Raw genomic sequence first — 26,013 nt, forward strand, 5'->3', positions numbered from 1 at the left:
AACACAATGAAATTAAGGTGTGACAAAATGTTCAAAAGTCGTGTTACTTCAGCTCATTCTAATTAATTAAACTCAACAAGGCAAAAACATTTGTTTTGTTTTGTTTTGTTTTTGAGTGCAGAGGTAGCACATTAGCTGTTCTGTAAGCAGAATAACTTCAATTAAACAATTGTTTTGTTTTTGTTTTTGTTTTTAAAAAAAAAAAAGTGTGAAGGGTGATTTTAAACCAGTGAGCGTTTCAGCACCACGGTCAGCAGCCTAGACAACCGTTCAACTGGGTAGAGCTCTGATTAGTAAATGAATAAATAAGTACCTATATTACAAAATAGTCTTATCCTCTTGATTAGAATTAGCTGCCCATGTGCAAAAAAAAGCCATCCACCAAAATACTGTTATATCATCAAAGGATTAGATTTAAGATTAGTGTCAGGGTGCTGTAATAGTCTTTATCCGCATGATTATCTCTTGATCATGAGATGGCCGGCCTGTGCCTACCAAGGAATGACAGAAAGATCTAACCAAACTGTTGCTTTGTTTTTTTTTTTGTTTGTTTGTTTTGTTTTGTTTTTTTTAAATCCGTGGTGTCAACAAACGCTGCCTCACCATAGCAAATCCGAGCAAGCAAATAAATCTTTCAAAATAATAATAATAATAATAATAATAATAATAATAATAATAATAATAATAATAATCTTTTTTAGCATGTCAATATGGAAAACACTTGAACTAATTCCTGATTATTTTTTTTTTATTATTTTTTTATTATTATTATTATTTTATTTTTTAAAGAAGCAAATTACCCTTTTAAATATTAAAAGAATAAAAAGGAGCCGGATCATATTTGTTATTCATATATTTTCAAATATACAATATAAAACATACGTTTTATACTATAACAATTGGCACATTGGACGGTAGAGAATTGTTTTTGTTGCAAAATAGGTACATTCAACGTTTAAATAGATAGATAGCATCAGGGAAAACGTGAGCAGTGTGTGTGTGTGTGTGTGTGTGTGTGTGTGTGTGTGTGTGTGTGTGTGTGTGTCGGAGGCCAGCACCACGGACAGCTCAGCGTCGGTGATAACATAGCGTCTAGTCTTTAGCGCCAAAAATAGCTTCAAATGGATAGAGAAATAAAAGATCTGAACACTGACGCACAAGCTAACATTTTATACACCTCTTACTGTAGCCCGGCACCAGGTAGCGTTTTCTTTTTCTTTTCTTTTTTTCTTCTTTAAAAGCCACAACGAAGATACAATTAGAATACTTTAAGCATGCATTATAAGTAAACTAGAAGTAGACCTCCAGAAACCCCCCCTTTGTGACATTCCCGGGGTCAACGTGGTGGTTATTATACACATATAATAACATGAAACCCCTGTCTTGGAGGAGAGGCCTTTTTTATTCACCGGCAGTCCATTGCGTGAAACAGGCTTCACGCTTTCTCCCGTTCGGTGCCTTACATTCAATTCACCCTTCATGGACGGGTTGTATGGGGAGCTTAACAGAGAGCTTCTCTCTCGCGTTAAAAATAAAGCTAGCGATCCAAGGTGTTTGTCCATTTGGTGTTAGTGTCCTTCGGGCCTGCTTCGTTCTTGAGGTCCTGGAAAACCTCGGTGAAGAAGTGCGGGTCAGCGTTGATCTGCAGCATTTTGGCACTCATTTTGTCAATGATGCGCAACGAGCGCTCCCAGAACACCTCCTTGTTGGTCTCGACCAGAAAAGGTTTGAGCGGGTAGGAGATCTCGTTGCCCATGTAGGAGTAGGCCAGGTACAAGCAGGTGAGGAACGTGGCCTGCAGCTCGTACTCGCTGCTGATGTCCTCGGTCACGGCTTCCCGACACAGCAGGTAGACGAACACCAGGTTGGCGGGCGTGATGAAACCTTGGTCCTGCCAGCCTTGGATAAGCAGCGAGCGGTCTACATTTCGGAACCACAGGATGATCTCGTTGGGACTCAGCTCTTTGAGCTTGTAGCACCTGCGGCACATGAACTCGCTCAAGCAGCGCAGCAGTTCGCCGGTGGACGCTTGGACGATCACGCGTCGTGGGGAGATTATCGAGCGGGTGCTGGCTTGTCTCTGGACCGGCAGGAGCTGTTTTCCGTTCTGTGAGCCATTCTGGGTTTGATTGGCGCGAAGGCTTTTATCTGGAACAGTCGGAACCGGCACTGCTAGCGGCCCAGGCTTTTTGCGCTCGGAGCCTGATTGTGATTTCTTGAGATTTTCGGTGTTGAGCTGGTCCACAGGGTTACTGATCTGAGAAACTGGGGGATTGGGGTTCACCTTTTTGGCGCTCTTCTTCTTGGCCGACGCGGCCACTAACCTCTTCCACGTAAGGGCTGATATGAGAACGGAATGACGCTTTAGACTTTTCTCCGTCTTGCCACTGGCACCGTGTCCAGCCTCCGTTTTTTCGTCCAGAATCCCTCCTTTCCTGGAGGTGGGAGAAATTGAGAGCACCGTGCCCATGGTTGCGGTTGACGACCAACACCCACCGGCCTGTTGGAATGCTATGTGCCTTGTGTCCCGTAGACTGCGCCGGAGAGGTGCGACTTCAGATCAGAGATTCTCGTCCATCTACGATTCACCGGACCATTGCACAGACGGCGAGGAGAAGAAAAACGGCAGATGCTGAATCGGAGAGATTACGGTGCCTATAAAATATGTGAGTCTGCAACATTCGTGCGCGCGCTCCGCCACTCCTTCTGCATCCCGCTGCGCGCGCAGCCTTTACCAAGCGCGAGGAATGGGCAGGACCTGAGATGTGTAGCCGGGCAAAAACACACACTGTAAAGACCCGCAAGCCGGGATAAGCCTCCCGACTCGTCCAATCCCTGGTCAATGCACCATGATTGATCAATTATTCCACCAATCCGAGGGGGCGATAAAAGCAGCATCTACCTAGCTTATTTCTCAACGGATCATGCTTATGGGTTAGACCGTCTGTTTCACAGTTTTCTATTTTTGCTTCAGGTTATAGTTCCTTTTTTGGATTTGATCCAAACACCAGCAAAGAAAAAGTACAGTATTACTGAGATGCAGCATGACATCATAGCTTGTCAGGCCATAGCCTAGCCCATTGATTTAATGACTTTAATTTATGAACCAGTATTGACAGAGGAAGGGTGGAACAGAGAGGCATGGAAACGGAAATACAAATTCACATCACATCTCTTTCACATGCTTTTACCACCTACTTGCAGAGATTAAGAGACAAAGATATAATTAAGGGGGGGAATCCTTTTTAGCATATGCGTGCAAAAAAAGTATCCTTGTAAATATGTACAAGAATAAAATATCATCATGTTGTATAAGCTCCATTCATCACTAAGGCCTAAAATTAAATTCACCTGATGCTAGTCCAAGGCCAGGTGTGAAGCAATGTAACTGTTCTCAAAGCACGATCAACGCCAAGATTCACAGATCCACGCAATACCTCCCTCTAGTGGCCAGTTTATAGTACAGCGTACAGTAGCGTAGAGCAGTGGTGCACAACTGGACGGCTAGTACCGTTTAGTTATTTAAGACTAAGACTTTCCGACACATACAAATCAAGTAACTTTTGTGTGAGAACAATAATCACCAACTGTGCTGGACCTAGGGTATCTAGGTAGTTATAAAGCGCCCACGTGTTTACTTTCCAAATCTTTCGATTAATATATAGGAGCAGACTGTATTCCAACTCATTTACTTCTGCTCCATTACACTTCACATTGGCTTCACCTTGGACAACAGCAATTGGCTAAGGAAGGGGTGTCAATCATATGACCCATATCATATGATTGGCCCAATAAGGTCCGGCCAACCGGATGATTTTATGATCCTTGTTCTAAGTTAAATTCTATGTGTGGACCAATAATTGAATTGAAATATTTAAAAAAGCAAGCAAACACACACACACACACACACACACACACACACACACACACACAAAACAGCTATTTTCTGTTAGTCCACTAATGAGCAAAATAGAGCAATTAACTCAGGGTCATAAACTCTACTGACAAAATGTGCTAATCATATGTAGTTCTTCATTAGCAAGCTAAACAAAATTGACATGTAATCCTAATTAAATTCATGTCCCAATTACATTCATGTCATACAGTATATAATCTCAGCTTTTACCACTGTGAATACTTATGCAAGACCATAATAATAAAACCATCATTTGCAATATATATATATATATATATATATATATATATATATATATATATATATATATATATATATATATATATATATATATATTAAATGAAGTTCAGGCTGGTCATCTGTTTTCAATTTGTGCATTCAGTATCTTGGGGCACACGGTGGTTTAGTGGTTAGCACATTTGCATGTGTGGAGATTACTGCGGGGGTTTCCTCCAGGTACTCCGGTTTCCTCCCCCAGTCCAAAGACATGCATGGTAGGCTGATTGGTGTCTAATGTGTATGTGATTGTGCCCTGTGATGGATTGGCACCCTGTCCAGAGTGTACCCTGCCTTGTGCCTGATGCTCCCTGGGATAGGCTAGAGGTTCCCCGTGACCCTGAAAAGGAATAAGCGGTAGAAGGATGGATGGATAGAATGTATCTTTCAGATAAACTGAATGACAGCAGTGAATTTGTGTTTCAGCACTATGAAACACTATAAACCAAACTGTACAAAAATAGGTCTATGCCTCCATGACCTGTAACATTATTTAATAGTTTTTCCAATATTAATAACACACATTAAAATGCAATGATCTTACACAAAAAATAAATGTCATCATCTAACTTACTCAACAAACCTTTTCATAACCAAAGGCATACAGTATTTCCAATTTTTTACACACTGTACACAAAAACATTTTGTTCTCATATAATAGCAGTATTATCCCAGAAGATGGCAGTATTGCATTGTCTAAATGCCTGCAGCAGCCAAACAAATACAAGTACCCCAGTACTTTTGTGATTTTACAGACTGACTCTATAGCAGTCTGTAAGGCCTCAAGGGAGTCGGATGAGCTCCCCATGGCCTAAGTAAGATGAGCTCCCCATGGCTCAGTGGTTAGCACGTTTGCCTCACACCACCAGGGTCGGGGGTTCGATTTCCACCGTGGCCCTGTGTGTGCGGAGTTTGCATGTTCTCCCCATGCTGGGGGGGGCAGTCCATGCATGGTAGGCTGATTGGCATGTCCAAAGTGTCTGTAGTGTGTGTCTGTGATTGTGCCCTGCGATGGATTGGCACCCTGTCCAGGGTGTACCCCATGCTCCCTGGGATAGGCTCCAGGTTCCCCCGTGACCCTGAAAAGGATAAGCGGTATAGAAGATGTATGGATGGATGAAAATTGGTATTCTTTCCATGAGCATGCACATAGGAAGTTTGTTGACAAAGTCCCTAAGTGTGAATGAGTGTGTGCGCATGGAGCCCTGTGATGGACCGGCTTCCCCTCCAGGGTGTATTCCTGCCTCAGTCTCAGTGTTCTCGGGGATAGGCTCCGGATTCACTGTGACCTTAAGATGGAGCTGTATCTGCTTGTCTAGATGGCTTGTCTTGTTATGGTACATTATATAGACTCATAATGCAAGACACTTAGCAGTGAGATGACATGATAAAAATGTAATCAAAATCAAGGCAATGTAATATCAGAGAAGAGAAGACGGGGCAAGATGGACTCTACCAAAAAGTCCTTCACAGCCATTACCATACCTAAGTCTGGGGAAAGGTTTTGCTAATAATTTATTTAAATTTGTCAAATATTAAACACTGCCCTTAATGTTGTAATCTTCAATAAGCTCTTTGAAACACGTCCTAAAATGGATTTCATGTTGAGATTTTTTATTTTTTTATTTTTTACTTTGTTTCATTATAAAAATACATTGAGGTTTGCTTCTATTTTAATGTCAAGAATCCAAGACTACACACAACAAGTCTTAAATTATCCTTATATTGAATAACAACAAGATCTATTTAAAGAAAATACAAACATGAAGCATGGAAAATACAGACTAAAAGACAGAGATTAAATAAAAATGCATACAATAGGTTTATTTTTTTGCCCTGCATAAATTAGGCAGATCTAGGATTTCCTTAGGAAACCTAATACGCATGTGTCCCAAAAATTATTGCATGCGGGCAGGAAAAAAAGTTTGGGCTCGAAGAATGTACAACTGTCTCTGATGGCCATGTCTCTTGTGAGTATATCTGTTTGTCCTTCTGATATGAGTCAGCATTTGGGGAATTTCAGAAATATTGGGTTGATGAGAACACATTGGAGAAGTCATATTTCCGCCTGAGTTTAGTCTGTGCGACAGAGAATCTACAGTTCAATGCACTCTGTAGAGTCTAAAGGCAGACGTTGACCTCTTTTTTAATGGAACACCGTTCACATTGTACCACACAACACCACTGAAACTGGCACTGGCAGTTCTCCTCATACTCAAGAGTGTGTTCGGTATATCCTTTATTGCAGCACAGCCAATCACAGGCTCCGGGACCTGTCTCTGTACCATTACACACCCGATCGCGTGTCCCTTCAGATCCTGTCCTGCGATTGGCCACGCAGAAATCCGGGGATTCATCTGAATAGATGAGACTGTGGGCACCCAGGGGTGGGACATCCCGGTCCAGGGGGACTAGGGATTTGCCGTCATTGCCACCCATCACACGAACTGCCATTTGGAAGCTCTGCATGAGATGATTTCCAACCTGGCGGAACAGAGGCAACTTCCTCCAGCAGCTGCTGAGCGTACAGGAGCCAGAGAGGCCGTGACATTTACATTCGGTGCGCATATTGGTCTTTACAGCCTGTCTCACACACACACACACACACACACACACACACAAACAGTTTACAAAAAAACAAGAAAGACATATTTACAAGCAGACACTTCAAGGGGAACCATTTGGCTGGAGTTCATTTTAATTCATCTGTTCGACATAATTAATCTGTAATTCACAAGGTGACCTGATGCCTGCCCGTCTAGTTCATTGCATTTTAATGTCTTGGGAGCAATGTGGAGAAACATAAATTAAACTGCCATATGGAAGACTGTGCCTGGCAGCAGCCGGAAAAACGCTGCAAATCTCTGACATCCATCTGGGTACCTGACTACTACACACACTCATGTTTGTCTTACTATCTTTGTAAGGACCCTCCATTGACAAAATTATCAATGCAGCTAATTAACACTATGCTACACCTAAATCGAACCTTTTCCTCATGGGGTCCAGCCAAATGTCCCTGCAAGGTCAAAACTGTCAGACATTCCTGTCCGCGTGGGGATATTTGATCCCTACCAAGATATAAAAACATAGTCCCCCCCCCCCCCCCCCAAGCCTCCACACCCCTGTCCCCAAACCACCACCCCAACACACATACTAAGCAGTACCACAAATCCAAATTTGTCAAATAAATACTACTTCGTTTTTTACACTAGCTTGTATTGTATCAGGTACAGAGCTTCTCTGAATATAGCTTTAATGAAGCTGCCATTTTTTTTTTCTTTACAAAGAAACCTGTTACATCATAATACATTTTTTTTTAACTCACAAACTTTACTCACACCAAAAAGGAGCTGTTTGATTGCAAAAAAACAAAAAACAGATTTGTGCTATGTTTCTAGTTTACATATTAACATTCTGAATATGTTGCATAAACTAAGCTCATTTCTAAACGTGACCCTATTCACTTTGTTAGCAGAATCTAAATATTGTGAAACATACAGTGTATTGTATCTACTACTATCGTAATACGATATTTATGCAGTATTTTCCACTTCTTAAAACTGATTTGCTCCATATTGCTCGAATGGAAGTGGACAAGAGTGAGACTGTGTACATGGTACAGCTATCAAAATGGTACCATAACAACAGCCTGTTAGCAAAAACATAGATCCCGTTAAAGCAAAAATACAAAGCTTATTAAAGCCCGGAGAGAGACACACAATGAACAGTGTTGATGGTTCAACAATTCTTCAGTTTCCTGCAGAGGGCTGCCGTGCTCTGGGAACTTGTATTAGACCCAAAACACAGGAGTTATCCTGAAAACAGGGGCTTGGCGGTCTGTGTTGTCTAAGTAAACAAACCTGCAAAGTTCCATCACAACAAGGCTATTGTTTTTTTAACCAGTTTACTATGGTGTTGTATTTAGCACTGTAACTGCAAAACACATATCTAAATTACCACATTATACCGCACGCAATCGAATAATAAAAATAAAGAATCTCAATTCATGATTTGTTGAGCATGGTGGTGCTGTGGGTAGCTTTGCTGCCTCACAGCTCCATGGTCCCTGGTTCAATCCTAAACTGGGGTTACTGTCTGTGTGGACTGTATGTTTATATGTTATATGCATATTTGTATGTTCTCCACTTGGGTTTCCCCTGGGTTCTCTGTTTTCATCCCACCTCCCAAAAACATGCCAATAGGTGGAACGGTGACTCTAAGCTGTGAATGTGTGTGCATAGTGCCCTGCGACGGACTGGAGTCCCATCCAGGGTGTATTCCCAACTAACGCCGAGCGGTCCTGGGATAGGCTCCGTATCACCATGATAAAGAGGCTACTGAAGATGAATGATTGCGTTCATGATTTTTATTAGTCAGTCACTTCAAGTACATGTGATAGACCTTGTCCAACCATTCTTAACTTATCTCTTCCTAATGCTCCTAATGCCCCACTACCAATAAAGCATGCTGTTTCCGTACCAGTCGGCCTGCCTCGTTGTTGTGCAGATCAATCAGACTCCTGATATCACTCTTGCCCTTCCGCTTCCTGGTGTCCATGAACTGCTGGGAAATCTTGTATCCAAAGTCCACATCATCCCCGCAACCCCCCCACTCCCAGTGTTGGTTCTGGAGAGCAGGGTTTGGACTCCCCTTAGCCTGCTCATTGGGGCTACCAGAAGAGCTCTTAATAGCCACACAGCCACACTGTAGCAGCTCACCCTGGCTGCAGGCCCGTGTTACCGCATGCAGCACTCCGGCAGCCATGATGCCATTTACGAAAGCCGTCTCCCGAATATCTGAGAAGAAATAAAGGAGTTAACATAATATACACAAAGCCACTTCTAATACTTGTATGCATTATCTATGATAAATGCAAAAAGATACATTACAATGTATTGACCCAGGGGGTGAATACTTATGCAACCAATGACTAATAAATAATCTCTCTCTCTCTCTCTCTCTCTCTCTCTCTCTCTCTCTCTCTCATACACACACATTTCAAATCTTTTCAGAGTGGTCTTTTTCCAGTTTGTCCATTTTCAGATAGCCTGCACCCACTGTAGCCTTCTTCTGCTGTAGTCTTCTTCTACCATCAGCCTGAAGGTTTGATGTATTGTATGTTCTGAGATGCTTTTCTACTCACCAAGGTTCTAAAGAGTGGTTATTTGAGTTACTGTAGCCTTCCTGCAATGGGAGGTCAGGGTTTTGTGCAGGTCACTTGAGTTCTTCCATTCCAACCTTTGCAAGCCATGTCTTCATGGACCTTGCTTTATGCACAGGGGTATCGTCATACTGAAACATGTTTGGGCTAGTCCCCTTAGATCCAGTGAAGGGAAATTGCTATGGCAAACAAAAACATTCTAGACCAGTGGCTCAGAAATAAATACCAACCCTCTTGCTTCAGATCTACCTTCCAGCAGATTTAATCTCCAACCAAAATCTAGCACACCTGTTTTAACTTCTTAAGGCAATGATTAGATGGTCAGGTGGGCACGATTATGGTTGGAGGATAAGGAAACAAGATCTCCAGGAACAGGGTTGGTGACCACCATTGTAAACAATTTTGTGGTAAAAGTCTGGGGAAGGCTGACGTGTGTGAGGGTCAGGTGTCCACATACTTTTGGTCATGACGTGTATATACCTCCTCTGTTTAGTTAAGAACAACAATTACAAAATACTTATTTATATACTACATTCTGGATTTTGTTCTCTAAGATACATCCTGAATATATGAAGCATTACTTTATTAACCTAAGTGTGTATGTACTCCTTGCACATCTCTCTTGTCTAGACTTGTCTGGATACACCTTCATTTGCCAAAAGGGTGTGTTTTCTTTTGGAAGAATCAAGGAGCTCTCCAAGAAGCGCTAATTATTGGTGTCGAATTCTAACACGGGCCACATTCCATTTATCAGAATTGAGCAAATTGCTGACCTTTTGCATGTCACATTCCTGAAAGCCATGCTCATACAGGTGTGTAATAAAGAGAGAATGCCTCTCATTTCTCAATAAGAAAGCTTGGCTCAAGTTGCAGTCACTACCAGGAACTCACACCAAGACAGTATTATACTTGAATTCAAATGGAAGGGGTGGGAGAAGATCACCGTTATTCATGGAGAATTGTGAGTTATTTAATTTTTTTTTACGCACTGTTAAAGCACTCCTGGCCAGAGTGATGGTGGAAACTCCTGCCCTCTCATGGCCTACATGAGAACTACAGGGAAATTTACTCACAGCTTTCCAGCACAGGGGTTGTCAAATGGAATTCTGGGAACCTAGAGCCCAGGATTTGATCTTTTCCTGCTCCCAATACACCTGATTCGGCTCAGCTAGCACTTGGCTGTGAGTTCCCAGTATTGAAGTTGAGAACCCCTGCTCTATAAAACTACCCTAGGATTAGCACTCATGTCTTGCATTTCAATAATGCTTTAACATGCTCTTGTTGATTCATGTCTGAGAAGTCTATTGCACCTACATCACACAAGTAGCCTCTTGCAGCACAAGTATACGAGTGTACAAGGGAGTGGAGGACATGTGGGAATTTGCCTATTTCCAATTAATATATCTCTTTCGAGCAAAATTTTTTGCTACATTCTTCAAATCATATGTATTTCTTTCTTTTTAGACTATACCGACCTATCATTAGGAGATCAACAGTCATGATCATCTGTACTCAGATGCCAAGGGAGTAAATGTGGACATGCTGTCTGCATTAGAAGGACAGCATACTCTCTCTCTCTCTCTCTGTCTCTCTCTGTCTCTCTCTCTCTCTCTCTCTCTCTCTCTCTCTCTCCTATCAATCACAGAGACACTAGCCAATTATGGGCACCTGTGTGCTCATGTATTTAGAAGATAGCAGAAAGCCCTTTCTTCTGTATATTTTTGCAGCATGAGCAGTATTTAAAAAAAAAAACAAAAGATGTGGAGGTTGCCTTTATATATCTCAGAAGAAGCAATCCATCACCCTCTCTGATTGTAATCATTGTATGATAGGGACGGTGGAGCGTGGGTGGTGATAATGGGTAAAAATAATTGTGATACACAATCGGTGTAATAGGCTGCATATTTGAAGGTAGCAATGCTGATGTTAAAAAAAATTTTAAGTAATTTTTAAAAAAAATTTCTCTTCTTTATGAACAGCTTTCTGTTTTGAAAAACTACAGATCATGAAGCCTTCTGGGGAAGTTTTTGTCCTGAAATCTACTGTTATGTTGATTCAGTATCTCAGCACTCTAAAAACTACTGATACAGGCCTTATGACGGTAATGGGATTTCACCATTGGAAAAAGGTTAGGGGAAGTCAACGAGGGTGTGATTAAAAACAATACTAGAGGACACAGAGAGACTATCACAGAGCACTTGACCGTATGTGTGCATGTGTCTGAAACATAAACAGGCCTCACTAAACTGTGACTAATCTTTGACCAAGGAGTGAGTTGGCCCCCTGTAGCTAAGCATCACTCTACATATTAGACTCTACATTTTCCCTGGGAAAGTGCTTCCACCATCTCTCTTTCTGGGAATTAAAGTAGGTTACATTTCTTTATTATTTATTTATTTTTTGTTCACTAACACACAGCCCCTTCTTTCATAATCTCAGGTTGTTTTCTGAAATAACTAAGGAGCAGCATCACTGTAATGGTACATGTTTATTTTATTGCAATTCCTCTGGGAGTCTTAGTGTTACAGTATTTGAGGCATGTAACTATGTAATTAAGACTGTAATTAAAGTCATTAAATTTGACTATAATAGGAGTTCAATTACCGACAGCCAAACAGAACTATAACCTCTGACTGCAGGTATGTTTTAATACATGTTTTACAATTGTATACATAAAAGCATTGTTTTTCGAAAAACCATAATTTCCTGGAACTCTCGTGTTGCCTGGATGAAGACAAGACCTCATGTAGCTACATTATTGAAAGGGAAATTCACCTTGTTGCAGGATCTTGCCTAGACTCTTGCCATGACCTGTACAGTTCCATCGCTGATGGCGGAACTGGTGTTGGCATTCGCGTATTCCCAACCGTGCCCCTTTGGCAACTTCTTGGATTATTTCAGGCTGTGTTTGGCACAGTTCAGTTTGTGCACCTCCTGCCGGCTTACTCCTCCTGCAAATGCTGTTTGGGTCCATCACAAGAGGACTGGCCATCACACTGTAGTTAGTGAAGTGGAGAACAAATTTAAGAATGTTTTTCCATGCACACACACACACACACACACACACACACACACACATACACACAGATCAACTTTCTGAACATGATCCTCATTCCAAACATGCTTGCTGAGAAAGGATGAAGCTGAAATTCATTACTTCTCTCTTTTTCTGTTTGTCTAAACGTAACTGTTTTGAGCTCTATTATGAAATGGCATTAACCATTTTTGCAAAGAGTGACCTCTATTACCAGAGGTAGTCAGATAATTATCAGAAGTACATCTTATAAACGTTATTGTTTAGAATCCATGGGTCTTCTGCTGAAAAAAACAAAACAAAACAAAAACAAAACCACAATAGAAACCATCACAGAAATTCTAATGGTTTCCACTACAAATTCCATTACGATCCCTCAGCTAACTTTTAACATTATTGTTCCTTGTGACCAATAGAAGGCAACAAATTGCCAGTAGAGACCCACAGAGACCATCACAGTTTCCATTAAAACCAAAACAATTCCCATTATAACCATTACAAATTCTATAAGGGTTTCTGTTGGTTTTTTGTTGTTGTTGTTGTTGTTTTTTTGTTTTTTTTTTCAGCAAGGCCTGCTCATCTTTGTGAAATTATTTCATTGCACTACTTTACTGCATAACCGACTTTATCCCCAGAGATTATTAACCTCCCCAGGATCGTGTTATCACGCTCTGAGCTTAGAACTAAGCTCATATGTCTCAGTAATTACAAGAAATTGTTCTTTTGATCTGCTGTAGTAGCCAATGACACTGCGCGTTCTGTTAAGTATACGTAACCAAGTGCACGGATAGATTTAGTTTAGACTTCATGCATTTGAAGAAATACTGTGCATGCATCAGGCTATGCTTATTACAATATTATATGAAGTGTTGCAACTTACCACCACAGGCGACCGGTGAGAGTGAAGACAAGAAGAAGGTGCGCTTGTGTTGGGAGCATCATCCAGCAGAGAATCGTTCAAAATAAATGAAATCCACCTGCAGCTAATTTATACAGGTGATTGTGAATAGCAGAAAACCTTAACGCTCGCATCGTTCCAGCCACTGTATCACACACGTGCGCGCACGCGCACGCGCGCGCGGTTCTGCTTATGAGGCACAGCTGGAAATGAGGATTTGTTGAAGCCAAGAGATGCAGGAGGTAAGGTGTCCAGTGAGTGAGTATATTGGGGCAGAAGTGCACATGGATAAAATAATAATAAGAATAATAATAATAATAATAATAATAAGAAGAAGAAGAAGAAGAAGAAGAAGAAGAAAGAAAGCTCGAGCGCAGTTTACGCGTTCACGGTGCGCACGCGAGCGGAACACGCACGAGTTCCGCCTTCGTAAAGGTTCCTTTGGAGGCGTTTTGCACAAAGTGAGTCTCAAACTAAGTTTGGCGTTCGTTTAATGACGCGGAAAAGAAAAACAGCCGTGCAGTTGTGCCACTCAAAAAAAAAAAAAAAAAAAAAAAAAAAAAAAAAAGAGAAAGTGTACAGAACAGCTCTGTCTGTTTTCTTTTAACTTTTATTGAGGTCTTGTGTTTGGTTTTGCGTTATGATGTCAGTTCTGGTATGTTTTTCATAAAAATTTCCCTTTGCTGTTTGTTGACCTTGGCAAGTCTTTCTAGGCCTCCAGCTATGTCAATGTCTTGTGCTATCAAGTGGAGTTAAAATGTGAGAACTCTGTACATTCTCTGCACACCTAAGAGAATGAATGTCAAATCCTGATGCCAAAATCTCCAAACCCCTCCTGAAATCTGAGGGCAGAGGACGGAATGGATCCTCCCTGATTTATCTTTGTTTATCTCCCACTCAGAGGATTGAATATCAGCGAAAGAGCACGGTTTATCCGTCACCGGCACAAAAAAATAAAAAATAAAAATAAAAATAAAAGAGTGATGAGTTTACAATGTCGCTGAAATGATTTTTGACCTGCCTACAGCTTGTGTTTTGATCAAACTTTCTCTCTTAGAAATAAAGGGTTCTTACTTTACCAGAGGAACACACTCTGCAAGTGAAACCCTCTACTGTAGGTGATACATAGGACTTTTAAGGATTCCCACATAGCCCTAGTGTATGGCTGGACTAAACCTCAGAAAAGCTGTTTTCCAAAAAACGTGTGATTAAAACTTAAAATGAAGACCTAAAATGAAAATCTGTGCAAAAACAACAACAACAACAACAACAACAAAAAACGTGTTTACATGACATTTATGAAACGGATTCAGATCAGATTAATATGCATAATGGTTTAAAAATTATTCTGTTGTGCGTCATAAGTCTAGGCTGCATACCCCTGTCTTTCTCTAGTATTTTGCAAACTTAGAGGTCTACTTTGGTCTCGCAAACAGGAAACATGAATTAAATGATTTGGGGGGAGGGGGAGGGAGGGGGGAGTAATGGTCAATGTAGATATAGAGGCCTAGTTCTGATAATCAGGTGCTGCCATAAAGCATGTGGCATTCCATGTAGTAACTCATAAGAATGAAAACCTTGCTAAATAAAGGGCAGTACTGAATGTTTGGCTTCCAGCTGTTCTCACATCTGCCATAAGGTATGCACAATAACTTCTACTCTTTTCCAAGAAAACCACAGGCGGTGTGCTTTGTCTACACTGTTAAAAACTAAAAATAAGAATTTCATTAGATATCAGTGAGTCTCTTAAACTTTATTAGATTATATCTGCAAACATAATAGAAAGATAATAAGTTTTGTATTCTTACAGTCTGCATTTTGCCAAGTAAAAAAAAAAGAAAAAGAAAACTGAACCAATTGAATTAGTGTAAAATAACCTAATTCCACAGAAGGGGTGCGTTTTGAGGTCAGCTGTGAAAGATGGAATTGAACAGTAATGTTGATACACTATATGGCCAAAAGTTTGTGGACAAAATTCTGGGAATCTTTCCACTAGATTTTGGAGCAGAGCTGTGGGGAGACCGTTTAGAAACAAGTGCATTAGTAAGGTCGGGCACTGATGTTCGAAGGCCAAGGAGGCCCGGCGCATGTTGACATTCCAGTTTATCCCAGTAGTGTTCAGTGGGATTGCGGTCAGGGCTCTGTGCATGCCACTTGAGATACAGTAATTCTGTGCTTCCAAATTTGTGGCAACAGTTTGGGGAAGGCCCACTTATGGGTGTGATGGTCAGGTGTCCACATACTTTTGGCAATATAGTGGTCTAAACCAGAGTGGCATTTTGTTTGTTTTATAAAATATGAACCTTAACACTTTGCCCCTAGAAACACTGGAACACACTGGAAGGTAGAAATGCAAGCACTGTCAGCATGGTCTGTGAATTCTTGCCCAGGCAGTTCCTCAGCTCAAGTTTATAATTGGTCTAAACGGGACTGTTTTTTTTAAATCCTGCTCCACAGTTATTATTTTTGTAGGTCCAATTTCCCAAAAATATAAACAAACTAGTAGTTTAATTCAAACTACCACAACTGTGACCAGGCAGTTACTAAGGATGCTGTAAATGCATCTACAGTAAGCACTGGCTTGTGACCATAGATTTTGTTGGGACAGGACCTAGCCTAGAACCTGAGTTAAGAGGCTATCACACTTGACTAGACTATTAACTAATTTATATTTAGAATAACCCCATAATAGGTAGTCGAAGTACCTTTATTCAACTTTGTTCATTGTCACAGTGTGCGAGGTGAATACAGAAGAGGTATCATAAGCCAAGGTTGTCAGGTTCCAGCAAAATTTTCAGTGCAACTACATCTCAAAAAGCACACAAAAGACCTGATTGTACACCAAAAAAAAAAAATCCAAGCATTGGAAAAGGAAGAGACTTTTTTTCTCTTTTTTTTCTAATCCTTTGTGTGGGAAACAAGGTCATTGTGGTGCGCATGCATTTCTGATGTACAGACATTATCCACTCCATAACAATCCCCCTTTCTCTTACCCAATCTTTCGAATATATCTTACAATAAAAATGGTTCTGAACATAATAGACATGTGTGAACTTACCCTCTGCCTTTGTTTGTGGAAATGTATTAGATTTAATTCTTTGGTGGGTGCAGAGTATTTTTTAAATAATCCCAATTTGGCGTAAAACCCACAACCCTGGCAACCCTGTCATTGTCTGTCCTATCAGCTGCTTTTCCTCCACTGAAAATGCTGAAAATGTTTCACAGCTGAAAATATTCACAGAGCGCGCATGAGGCATTTCACCACTTTACAAAACATCACACTAACATAACTGTTGCATGAAAATATGAAGGCAAATCTTTTTACAGTCCATGATAAATTCTTCCCTGCGTGAGCCTCTGCACAGAAAACGATAATAAAAGCTACTGTGCTGTACTGTACAGCAAGGCCGTTGAGGAGAAAGAAGCTGCAATGGGTCATGTGATCGCACCCAACGAGGGAAGATGGGACCATACTGGCATTATTTGGTAAACAGTGGTGTAAATTCCCTGCATTTATTCCAGTGACTGTAAACAACTCTCATATTCAGATGCTTGTTATGAATGGACAATGTCTGGCTGTGGGCCCACTACTCTGTGATGGCTTTCTCTGAATACTGAATGTCTGGACAATAACCTCTGTCCAGCCTTGCTAAGTCCCTTTTCTGCTCATTTGACCCCATAAGTGGGCTGGTTTCTAGGCAATTGAGTTAAACGTGTGTGAGCAGAAGAGTCCCGTGGAAACTATGAAGACGCTCAGGGAATTATATCAAGTCGTGGCAATATTTCGTGATGGTATTGATGGGTTTTAACAGAAAAGGAATACTCCAATGTATTTCATGATTCTGTTGGTAATTTGTTACCTAGCGTTGTATTTTCATTATTTCCTTCCTCCAACATAGATGTTTCAGAATGCAATGCAGCTATATGACACATTTGAGCTAAGTTACGGCTGAGATTCGGCTTGTCTAGTTAGCAATCTATAAGATGACAAGCATGACGTCATTGAAGGTGGTATTAGAATAAAAGCTGAAGCCTTAGAGCCTGATCTGTTTGAGTAGAGTGTGGGAGAGCTGGACAGAATAAATGACTCAAGTGTTGCTGCATCGCTCTCTTGACTCAAGGGCTAAACCCCACTGGCACCATTGGCAGTGGGTAGTCCAACAGCATCGTGGCTAATGTAGGAAAGCATTAACCAACGTGAAAACAGAAGGTTTAACCGAAACGTAAACACAGAATTACATTACACAATAAACCTTGGATGGAACTGAACACAACATGAAGGTGCTTTAGGTTATTTTTGCATACCTTGTAATAAATATTAGCTATAATTATTATTAGTAGTATACTTATTGAATATATTTTACCACTTGTCTGAGGGGCTTTATAATGTCTATTATATGTGTCTTAACATTTAATAAATATTTAAACTATATCCATGTCTAGAACTTACTCGAGTCTGTCGGTTCAGAGACCTTTTGATTTTGTCAAATCAGCGCCATCTAGTGTCACAACACAATGACTACATTCTGTTAAAATAAGTGCTTAGAGGGCCTTTGAGGACTTGAGGTGAAGCCTAGTCCCTTGACCTACAGCTTCAGATTAATTTCAGAGACCAAGGACAAGACAGAGGTCATTGTAAAGTGGGGCCGAGTGGATAATCCCCACTGATGTAACCAGCTAGTGTGAGAATAAAGCTTCAGGAGAGCCACTCGGATAGATACGCAGATATTCAACATTAAAACTGTCATTTGAATTTGAAATTGTGGCTTTTCTTGACTTTAGTTACATTCCATGTTTTGTATAAATATTAAATAGGACCTAATTCAGGACAATGCATGGGTATCCAACCACAATTTGTGAAGGTGAAGTTACATAAAGTGACTAGCATGGCTGAATGGTGACAACAGTTAACTTGAAATGCTTAACCATTAATGGTTTGTGGTTATGAATGAGATCATTTGTTTTGCTTCATGTTAGCACTTTTGACTAGTATGGACTGTCTGTCTTTGTAATCCCAAACAAGCCTGATCCCTCAGAATGTTTGATCAATCCTGCATGCTCCTGCAGGTATTATTTATGATTGTACCTGCATGGGATATTTTCTAGCAAACCTATTTGCTTCTATTTTCCAAAATCTAAACAAATTAGCCATTTAAATCACATCAAGATAAAGCAGTTGATGAAGGTGAATGAATGAATGAATGAACGAATGAATGCAGTAAATTCATGTCCATCAATCCTGTGAAGGCAAGTTAATGAACATGAACTTTCTTTCTTTGTCATATCTATCCACCTCTATTAAAGTTAAAAAAAAAAAAAAACACCTGCTTCAATGACTCTTTTTGTTCTAATGCACCACACTTCTCTGTGACTCATCTGTTTTATATTTGAAGCGAGAGGAATAAACGCATATATCTCTGTCCATTCTGACCTCTCAAGCTCTCTCTGGTCAGTTGAGCTGCCTTCATCTAAATAATTTACATAAATGCATCCGATTAAATAAGCTCCAACAGAGGAGCTGCTATAGAAACTGGAGTTGCTGAACTACACCCTGGATTGTTTTCATAGACTACATGGATATTAAAAAAGAAATACTTCACTGAGTCCACCAGATAACGACCCCTGGCACAGCAAAAACGTTACAGGTTTTCCGTCTTGTCCGTCGTGTGACTTTGATTATTTATAAGAAAAAGACAACCTTCTCCAGGAACACAGAGGCTGTTATTTCTAATTTTTTTTATCTCACATGTTGACCCCAGCTGTGAAACTTACACTGCACTAAGTGTGAGCACTGCAGTCGAGAGACACTAAAGAAGACCTCACACTATCTGTGTAAAACAAATACGGCTTGTAAATCTTAATAATGGTTATGATAAGCACACAGAAGGAACTTTCCCTCTGGCAGTGGGATTACCGCCTTGACAAGGCTTTGCAAGTCCTAAAAAAAAAAAACACCCACAGTGAAAAAAAAAATCAGAAAGAAAGTGAACAGAAAGGCTTGCATGTGCACTTGAAAACTGATATGTCAAGGCATGTTTTTAGTCCACTGTCAGGACCAAATGTCTGTAATGATAGGAATACAACAGAGCTACAAAATGAAGGTTTTATTTAAAAACAAAAAACTAAATAAACGTTTGGTTACTGAGATTAAGGTTAATCTTAGCGGTATGGCAGGGGAATGTGGGTGTGGGTGTGGGTGTGTGTTAAATTGGATAATAAGTAGCAGCATCTCTTCCCCCAGGAAGCTAGTTTTTATATACTTCTTAAGCACAAAAGGGCAGGGTCAAAGTCTTCCCACTGACTAAAATAAAACCTTCTTTAATGACCAGTGCCTATAAACTGTTATTGCATGGTCCAGGAGTATCAGTGTCCTGCATGTTTTAGTGCTTTCCTTGCCCTAAGACACACTCAAAAAGGGCCTGTTAATTAGCTGATTAGTTAATCGGGTGTGTCAGAGCAGAGAAAACAAGAAAATTACAGGGACGATGAACTTAAGCAGTTGGGAACCACACAGCCAGAGGTGGTGCAAATAATCACTAATCTACCTGAGAATTGAGAAAATAAAATCTACTTTAAAAAAAAATAAATCAACTTAATAACCTCGGATGTTGCTCATTTACCTTTTTCCATGGATGCTGGGGCTTCACAGACTTTTAAAACATGCATTCATTGGCATTAGTGTCATAACTGACAAATAAGGAATAAAACACAACTGGACCGTGCTATTATGGGAAAATAATCAAGTGGGATGATGCATTAACACCCCAAAGTTGGTTATTTGCAGTCTTATTATTTTACATATCAGTCTTTTTATTCCATTTATAAGACAGCAATTTGCCAATGATTACATTTTTATGTGTTAATAAACACCGTGTTGTACATAACTTATAACTGCAATTGTCAGAGCTGCTGTTAATTAAGAAACACCTTTTGACTATCCATCCATCCATCTTCTATAGCGCTTATCCTTCCTTCAGGGTCATGGGGAAACCTGGAGCCTATCCCAGGGAGTATGGGGCACGAGGCGGGGTACACCCTGGACAGGGTGCCAATCCATCGCAGGGCACAATCACATACACACTCACACACCCATTCTGGAGGAAACCGGAGTACCCGGAGGAAACCCCCGCAGCACGGGGAGAACATGCAAACTCCACACACACAGGGCCACAGTGGGAATCGAACCCCCGACCCTGGAGGTGTGAGGCGAACGTGCTAACCGTAGGTTTGAGGTCAGGGCCTCTGTGCAGGCCACTTGAGTGTATCCAGACCAGCCTTGGCAAGCCATGTCTTTATGGAGCTCGCCTCATGCTCAGGGTCATTGTCATGCTGGAACAGGTTTGGGCTAGGTCCCGTAAATCCAGTGAAGGGAAATAATAATGGTACAGCAGAGAAAGACATTCTAGACAATCATGGGCCTCCAACTTTGTGGCAAACATTTGGGGAAGCCCCACATATGGGTGTCATGATCAGACAACCACATATCTTTGGCCATACAGTGCATCCGGAAAGTATTCACAGCGCTTCACTTTTCCCACATTTTGTCATGTTACAGCCTTATTCCCAAATAGATTAAATTCTTTATTTTCCTCAAAATTCTACAAACAATACCCCATAATGACAACGTGAAAGAAGTTTGTTTGAAATCTTTGAAAATTTATTAAAAATAATAAACACAAAAAGCACGTGTACATAAGTATTCACAGCCTTTACTCAATACTTTGATGAAGCTCCTTTGGCACTAATTACAGCCTCCAGTCTTTTTGAGTATGATGCTACAAGCTTGGCACACCTATTTTTGGACAGTTTCTCGCATTCTTCTTTGCAGGACCTCTCAAGCTACATCAGGTTGGATGGGGAGCGTCGGTGCACAGCCATTTTCAGATCTCTCCAGAGATGTTTAATCGGTTTCAAGTCTGGGCTCTGGCTGGGCCGCTCAAGGACATTCACAGAGTTGTCCTGTAGCCACTCCTTTGTTATCTTGGCTGTGTGCTTAGGGTCGTTGTCCTGTTGGAAGATGAACCTTCACCCCAGTCTGAGTTCCAGAGCACTCTGGAGCAGGTTTTCATCAAGGATGTCTCTGTACATTGCTGCATTCATCTTTCCCTCAATCCTGACTAGTCTCCCAGTTCCTGCCGCTGAAAAACATCCCCACAGCATGATGCTGCCACCACCATGCTTCACTGTAGGGATGGTATTGGCCAGGTGATGACTGGTGCCTGGTTTCCTCCAGACATGACGCTTGAAATTCAGGCCAAAGAGTTCAATCTTTGTTTCATCAGACCAGAGAATTTTGTTTCTCATGGTCTGAGAGTCCTTCAGGTGCCTTTTGGCAAAAGGTGGGCTGTGGCTTCCGTCTGGCCACTCTACCATGCAGGCCTGGTTGTTCTTCTGGAAGGTTCTCCTCTCTCCACAGAGACATGCTGGAGCTCTGTCAGAGTGACAATCGGGTTTTCGGTCATCTCCCTGACTAAGGCCCTTCTCCCCCGATCGCTCAGTTTGGCCGGACAGCCAGCTCTAGGAAGAGTCCTGCTGGTTCCAAACTTCTTCCATTTACAGATGATGGTGGACACTGTGCTCATTGGGACCTTCAATGCTGCAGAAATGTTTCTGTATCCTTCCCCAGATCTGTGCCTCGATACAATCCTGTCTCGGAGGTCTACAGACAATTCCTTGGACTTCCTGGCTTGGTTTGTGCTCTGACATGCATTGTTAACTGTGGGAGCTTATATAGACAGGTGTGTGCCTTTCCAAATCATGTCCAATCAACTGAATTTACCACAGGTGGACTCCAATCGAGTTGTAGAAACATCTCAAGGATGATCAGTGGAAACAGGATGCACCTGAGCTCAATTTTGAGTGTCACGGCAAAGGCTGTGAATACTTATGTACATGTGCTTTTTTTGTTTTTTATTTTTAATAAATTTGCAAAGATTTCAAACAAACTTCTTTCACGTGGTCGTTATGAGGTATTGTAATTTAATCCATTTGGGAATAAGGCTGTAATAAAACATAACAAAATGTGGAAAAAGTGAAGCGCTGTGAATACTTTCCGGATGCACTGTATAATGTATTTACATACACATTTACACTTTCTGCCCAGTGTATGCTGTCCAATTACATTAAAAATATCCAGCAACCACTTCTGCTAGAGCACTACAGTAAAAATATGAAGAACTTAAATGTTATGAAGAAGGACTGGCTTAAATAAACTCCTACAGGGCAAAATCCCAATCCTTTTACAGTGTTCATTTGTGTCCAGCTGGATCTATATAAACATACTGGGTGTTAATTCAGGGTGTTAACTGGGGATTTTGCTGAGAATAGAAATGTTAAACTCAACCCTTCCTAACACGCCTTCAACACGGGCTGAGCAACAGGCTGCTATAAAACTGCTGATTTTAGGTGAGCTTTTTATACAAATCATCTGAATCACTACGAACATAGAATTCTGCCACACCTCCCACCATAATAATGAAATTATCAGATGAAGAACATCGTGACTTTGGTTTTCTCTCATAAAGATCTGACATCTTTTCATAATTTTTTTTTATATATATAGATAACCGTATACTCAAGGATTCGGAGAATTTTTAAGGGTTATTTGACTCCTGAAGGAATCTACGTGGAATCCTATTTGTTAGATACTGTTATAGGGTTCTAAACATAAGATGTTTTTCTTAAGGCGTTTTAGAAATGCAACAAATATCCATGCAACATTTTACTTAACAACAATTTTGGTTGAAATATCAGTTTAAAATGGAACTGTGTAGATGAATTCAGATATATTGCCAGTTTTTGAATTTGCACATTGTCTAAGCTACCTTGCCAACAATAAAACAAAATTCCCAACACATGGTAGATTTCTGAAACCCTCAAGCTGTGGACCATCTACATTTTCTGAAGATATTTTTAAAAAATGAAATTAAATGAAATTAATTAATTAATTAATTAATGACAGGTTTGATAATTTGGTATGCATGTTTTAATCGATTTAGGCCATTTCCCCCTTAATCCTCAATGCCACATTTAAAATAATTCTTTGATATATATTGGTATCATTTCTATCTTTCTTTGCTTTTTAATTGTATTTTCACACTTTTTTTTGTTCTTGTTGAGACATGTCATAATTTAAAAACTGATGGCTAGTCTCGTCTGTGTCAGTGTGGAGATTTAACACCTCATTCAGTCTTCAAACATTTATTTGCAGCATTAGCACTGATTTCAAGGCAAATAAATCCTACCAGAGAGACAACTTTAGCAGACCTAAAATGGTCCATCACAGTTCCAAATGTGGCCCAGGAGGTCTTGGCTCACCAGCTCAGCAACAATTTATCTCTGTATTATACCCTTAATATGCCTTTGCAGCATTTACACAGGCATGTACCAAACCCTGGCCAAGAACCATAGGTTCGTAGGGTGTTTCCTGCATCCATACCTTCCTCACTCCTCATTTTCTTTACAGTCTTGTTCTACCCGCCTGTCTCGTTGGTGCCATTATACTTTGCAATTACTACATTTAATAAGGTTAGGGTTATAAAAGGGCAAGAGTAGATTATATTAATATGTTATTGTGTCTTACCTCACTGGAAAACTTGCTTCAGATTGGTTCCGTTAGCCTGAACCATCTTGGAAATAATTCACTTGTGACGATACTGTGTACATGGTTTTAACCAACCTCATGCTTATTTTGTAGTATATACAGTACATGTACACACATCTGATGCCCCAGTATAATTGAATATTATATATTCAGGTCTTATGGGACATCAGGTTAAGAAGCTGACCCCATAAAACAGTCATGACTGGCATCCTGTGGTATGCGACAGAAAAGTTGTGAGAGCAAGGTTTTCACATTCATGTCATTTAAAGATCATGGGACAGGGAAAGACTTCAATGTCGCATTTACGAAATCCTTAATTACCTGGTCACGGTTGCAGTGATTTAAACTAGGCTACTCTAATTGTATACATTTTGGGAATTAGAACTAACTACTCACTCAGTCACTTTCAGTAACTGCTTCATCCTGATCAGTGTCGGTGTGGAGCTGACGCCTATCCTGGGAACACTGAGCATGAGATGGGAATACACCCTGGATGAGACACTGGTTTGACGCAGGGCAAGAATAAGCCTTTATTTATCACATATATACATTACAGCACAGTGAAATTATTTTCTTTGCATATCCAAGCTTGTTAAGGAGTTGGGGTTAGAACGCAGGGCTAGCCATGATACAGGGGCAGAAAGGGTTAAAGGCCTTGCTCAAGGGCCCAAAAATGGTAGATTAGCATTGCTGGACCTTGAACCCCCGACCTTCTGATCAGTAACCCAGAGCCTCAGAACTTCACCATGCTGCCCATAGAACCAACTAAATTTGTTATAAGATATTGTTGGAAAGGTCCAGCAAAAATAATAACTAATAATATATTACAGAAAAGTTACACGCACTTCCATAATTGAGACCACGTATTAACTTGAGTGATGTAGCTGAGGAGGAGGAACTGTCCAAGCCAGAATTCACACACCATGCAGACAGCGTTGGCATTTCATTGCTTCTTTTTTCAGGATTTCCAGGGGTATAGTGGTAGCGTTCATATTTAATGGGCTACTTGTGCTACTAGCACATGTCTCGCATCATTTTTCAGTCTTACAATAAAGTCATAGTTTCGGGCTAATGTTAGCGTGGGTGTTCGTTTCTATTAATAAGTCTTTTCTTACCTTCATATCTGTGTATAAATGATGACGCATACATCTGATGTCTGACATCTTTCTCCGGCTTACGAAAAGGAACTTTGCACGTGTTTGTACCAGCAGCCCATTAAGACAAACAAACATACATCGTGACCCTTTCTCCTCTCCAGAACTGCATGATCCATCATGATGCCCTACTTCTGGTTGCAGATCTCATCACCTGAAAACTGCTCGCTGCTGCTGAGGATGACCTCACATGGATAATCTTAAGGTCAATGAGATAACTGTGGATAGTACAACTTATAAACCATAAAGATGGCTTAGGATTGCAATTGCTACAGTACAAACAGTTTTGCACTCAAGTCTACCGTCTAGTAGTCTAGAATAGTCTAGAGTAGACGTCATGTTAAAACTATAACGGATTCAGAAAAGACTCTGACGCTCACACTCATGTTTCTCATAAGCTCATTAGTTCCTAATTACACAATTGCACCATAGAGTATAGAGTTACAGAAGGGAAATTATTTACAATCGCCCTGTCTGTTGTCACCCAGATGAGGACGAGTTCCCTTTTAAGTCTGGTTTGTCTCAAGGTTTCTTCCTCATGTCCTCTCAGGGAGTTTTTCCTTGCCACGTCACCTCTGTCTTGCTCATTAGGGATACATTTATATATTTTTGTAAATCTGCTTTGTGACAGTGTCCATTGTTAAAAGCACTATACAAATAAAATTGAATTGAATTAAATATACAGACTAACAAACAAACAAACAAACAAAAAACCCTTCCGGTTTAGACCACGCCCACTTACTGATACAGCTACTTGGAGCACTATATACAGATATTGATGGTGGTATTGTTTCACCCCTAAGGTATACTTATAGGATGGATGGATGGATGGATGGATGCCACTTCGCGTAATGCTCACCTCCAAGTGCTTTCCAGACTTTTTTTTTTTTTGACCTGTTGCTTGTCTAAAATGACTATAAATGCAGGTTAACATCAGTCTGGTGCAGACGGCGCTACTCCAAAACGGT

General features: G+C 40.6%; 2 protein-coding genes across 3 annotated transcripts; both read right to left on the minus strand.

Annotated features, from left to right (window-relative positions):
* Window positions 1–835: 835 nt before the first annotated feature.
* On the minus strand, window positions 836–2,832 carry cdk5r2a (cyclin-dependent kinase 5, regulatory subunit 2a (p39)). The gene has a single exon (XM_017481033.3). The coding sequence runs from the start codon at window positions 2,468–2,470 to the stop codon at window positions 1,538–1,540; it is 933 nt and encodes a 310-aa protein (XP_017336522.1). The 5' UTR covers window positions 2,471–2,832; the 3' UTR covers window positions 836–1,537.
* Window positions 2,833–5,990: 3,158 nt separating this feature from the next.
* On the minus strand, window positions 5,991–26,007 carry wnt6a (wingless-type MMTV integration site family, member 6a). Of its 2 annotated transcripts, none has more exons than XM_017482251.3 (4): window positions 25,905–26,007; window positions 12,132–12,352; window positions 8,675–8,991; window positions 5,991–6,775 (listed from the first exon to the last, which is right to left on the minus strand). In XM_017482251.3, the coding sequence occupies exons 2-4, from the start codon at window positions 12,346–12,348 to the stop codon at window positions 6,314–6,316; spliced, it is 996 nt and encodes a 331-aa protein (XP_017337740.1). In that variant the 5' UTR covers window positions 12,349–12,352; window positions 25,905–26,007; the 3' UTR covers window positions 5,991–6,313. The 2 variants fall into 2 exon arrangements, with proteins under 2 accessions (XP_017337740.1, XP_017337739.1); XM_017482250.3 differs by lacking the exon at window positions 25,905–26,007 and adding an exon at window positions 13,271–13,783.
* Window positions 26,008–26,013: the final 6 nt, after the last annotated feature.

This window comes from Ictalurus punctatus, chromosome 12 (genome assembly GCF_001660625.3).
Source record: "Ictalurus punctatus breed USDA103 chromosome 12, Coco_2.0, whole genome shotgun sequence".
Taxonomy (NCBI): domain Eukaryota; kingdom Metazoa; phylum Chordata; class Actinopteri; order Siluriformes; family Ictaluridae; genus Ictalurus; species Ictalurus punctatus.

What these genes read in the sequence shown, in the direction of transcription:
- cdk5r2a (XM_017481033.3), bottom strand. Translation starts at nt 2,470, where the DNA reads ATGGGCACGGTGCTCTCAATTTCTCCCACCTCCAGGAAAGGAGGGATT.
- wnt6a (XM_017482250.3), bottom strand. Translation starts at nt 13,332, where the DNA reads ATGATGCTCCCAACACAAGCGCACCTTCTTCTTGTCTTCACTCTCACC. An exon ending in CTCACCGGTCGCCTGTGGTG is followed by an intron (nt 12,353 to 13,270) that starts GTAAGTTGCAAC and finishes CACTAACTACAG; the next exon opens with TGTGATGGCCAGTCCTCTTG. An exon ending in AGGCAAGATCCTGCAACAAG is followed by an intron (nt 8,992 to 12,131) that starts GTGAATTTCCCT and finishes ATTTCTTCTCAG; the next exon opens with ATATTCGGGAGACGGCTTTC.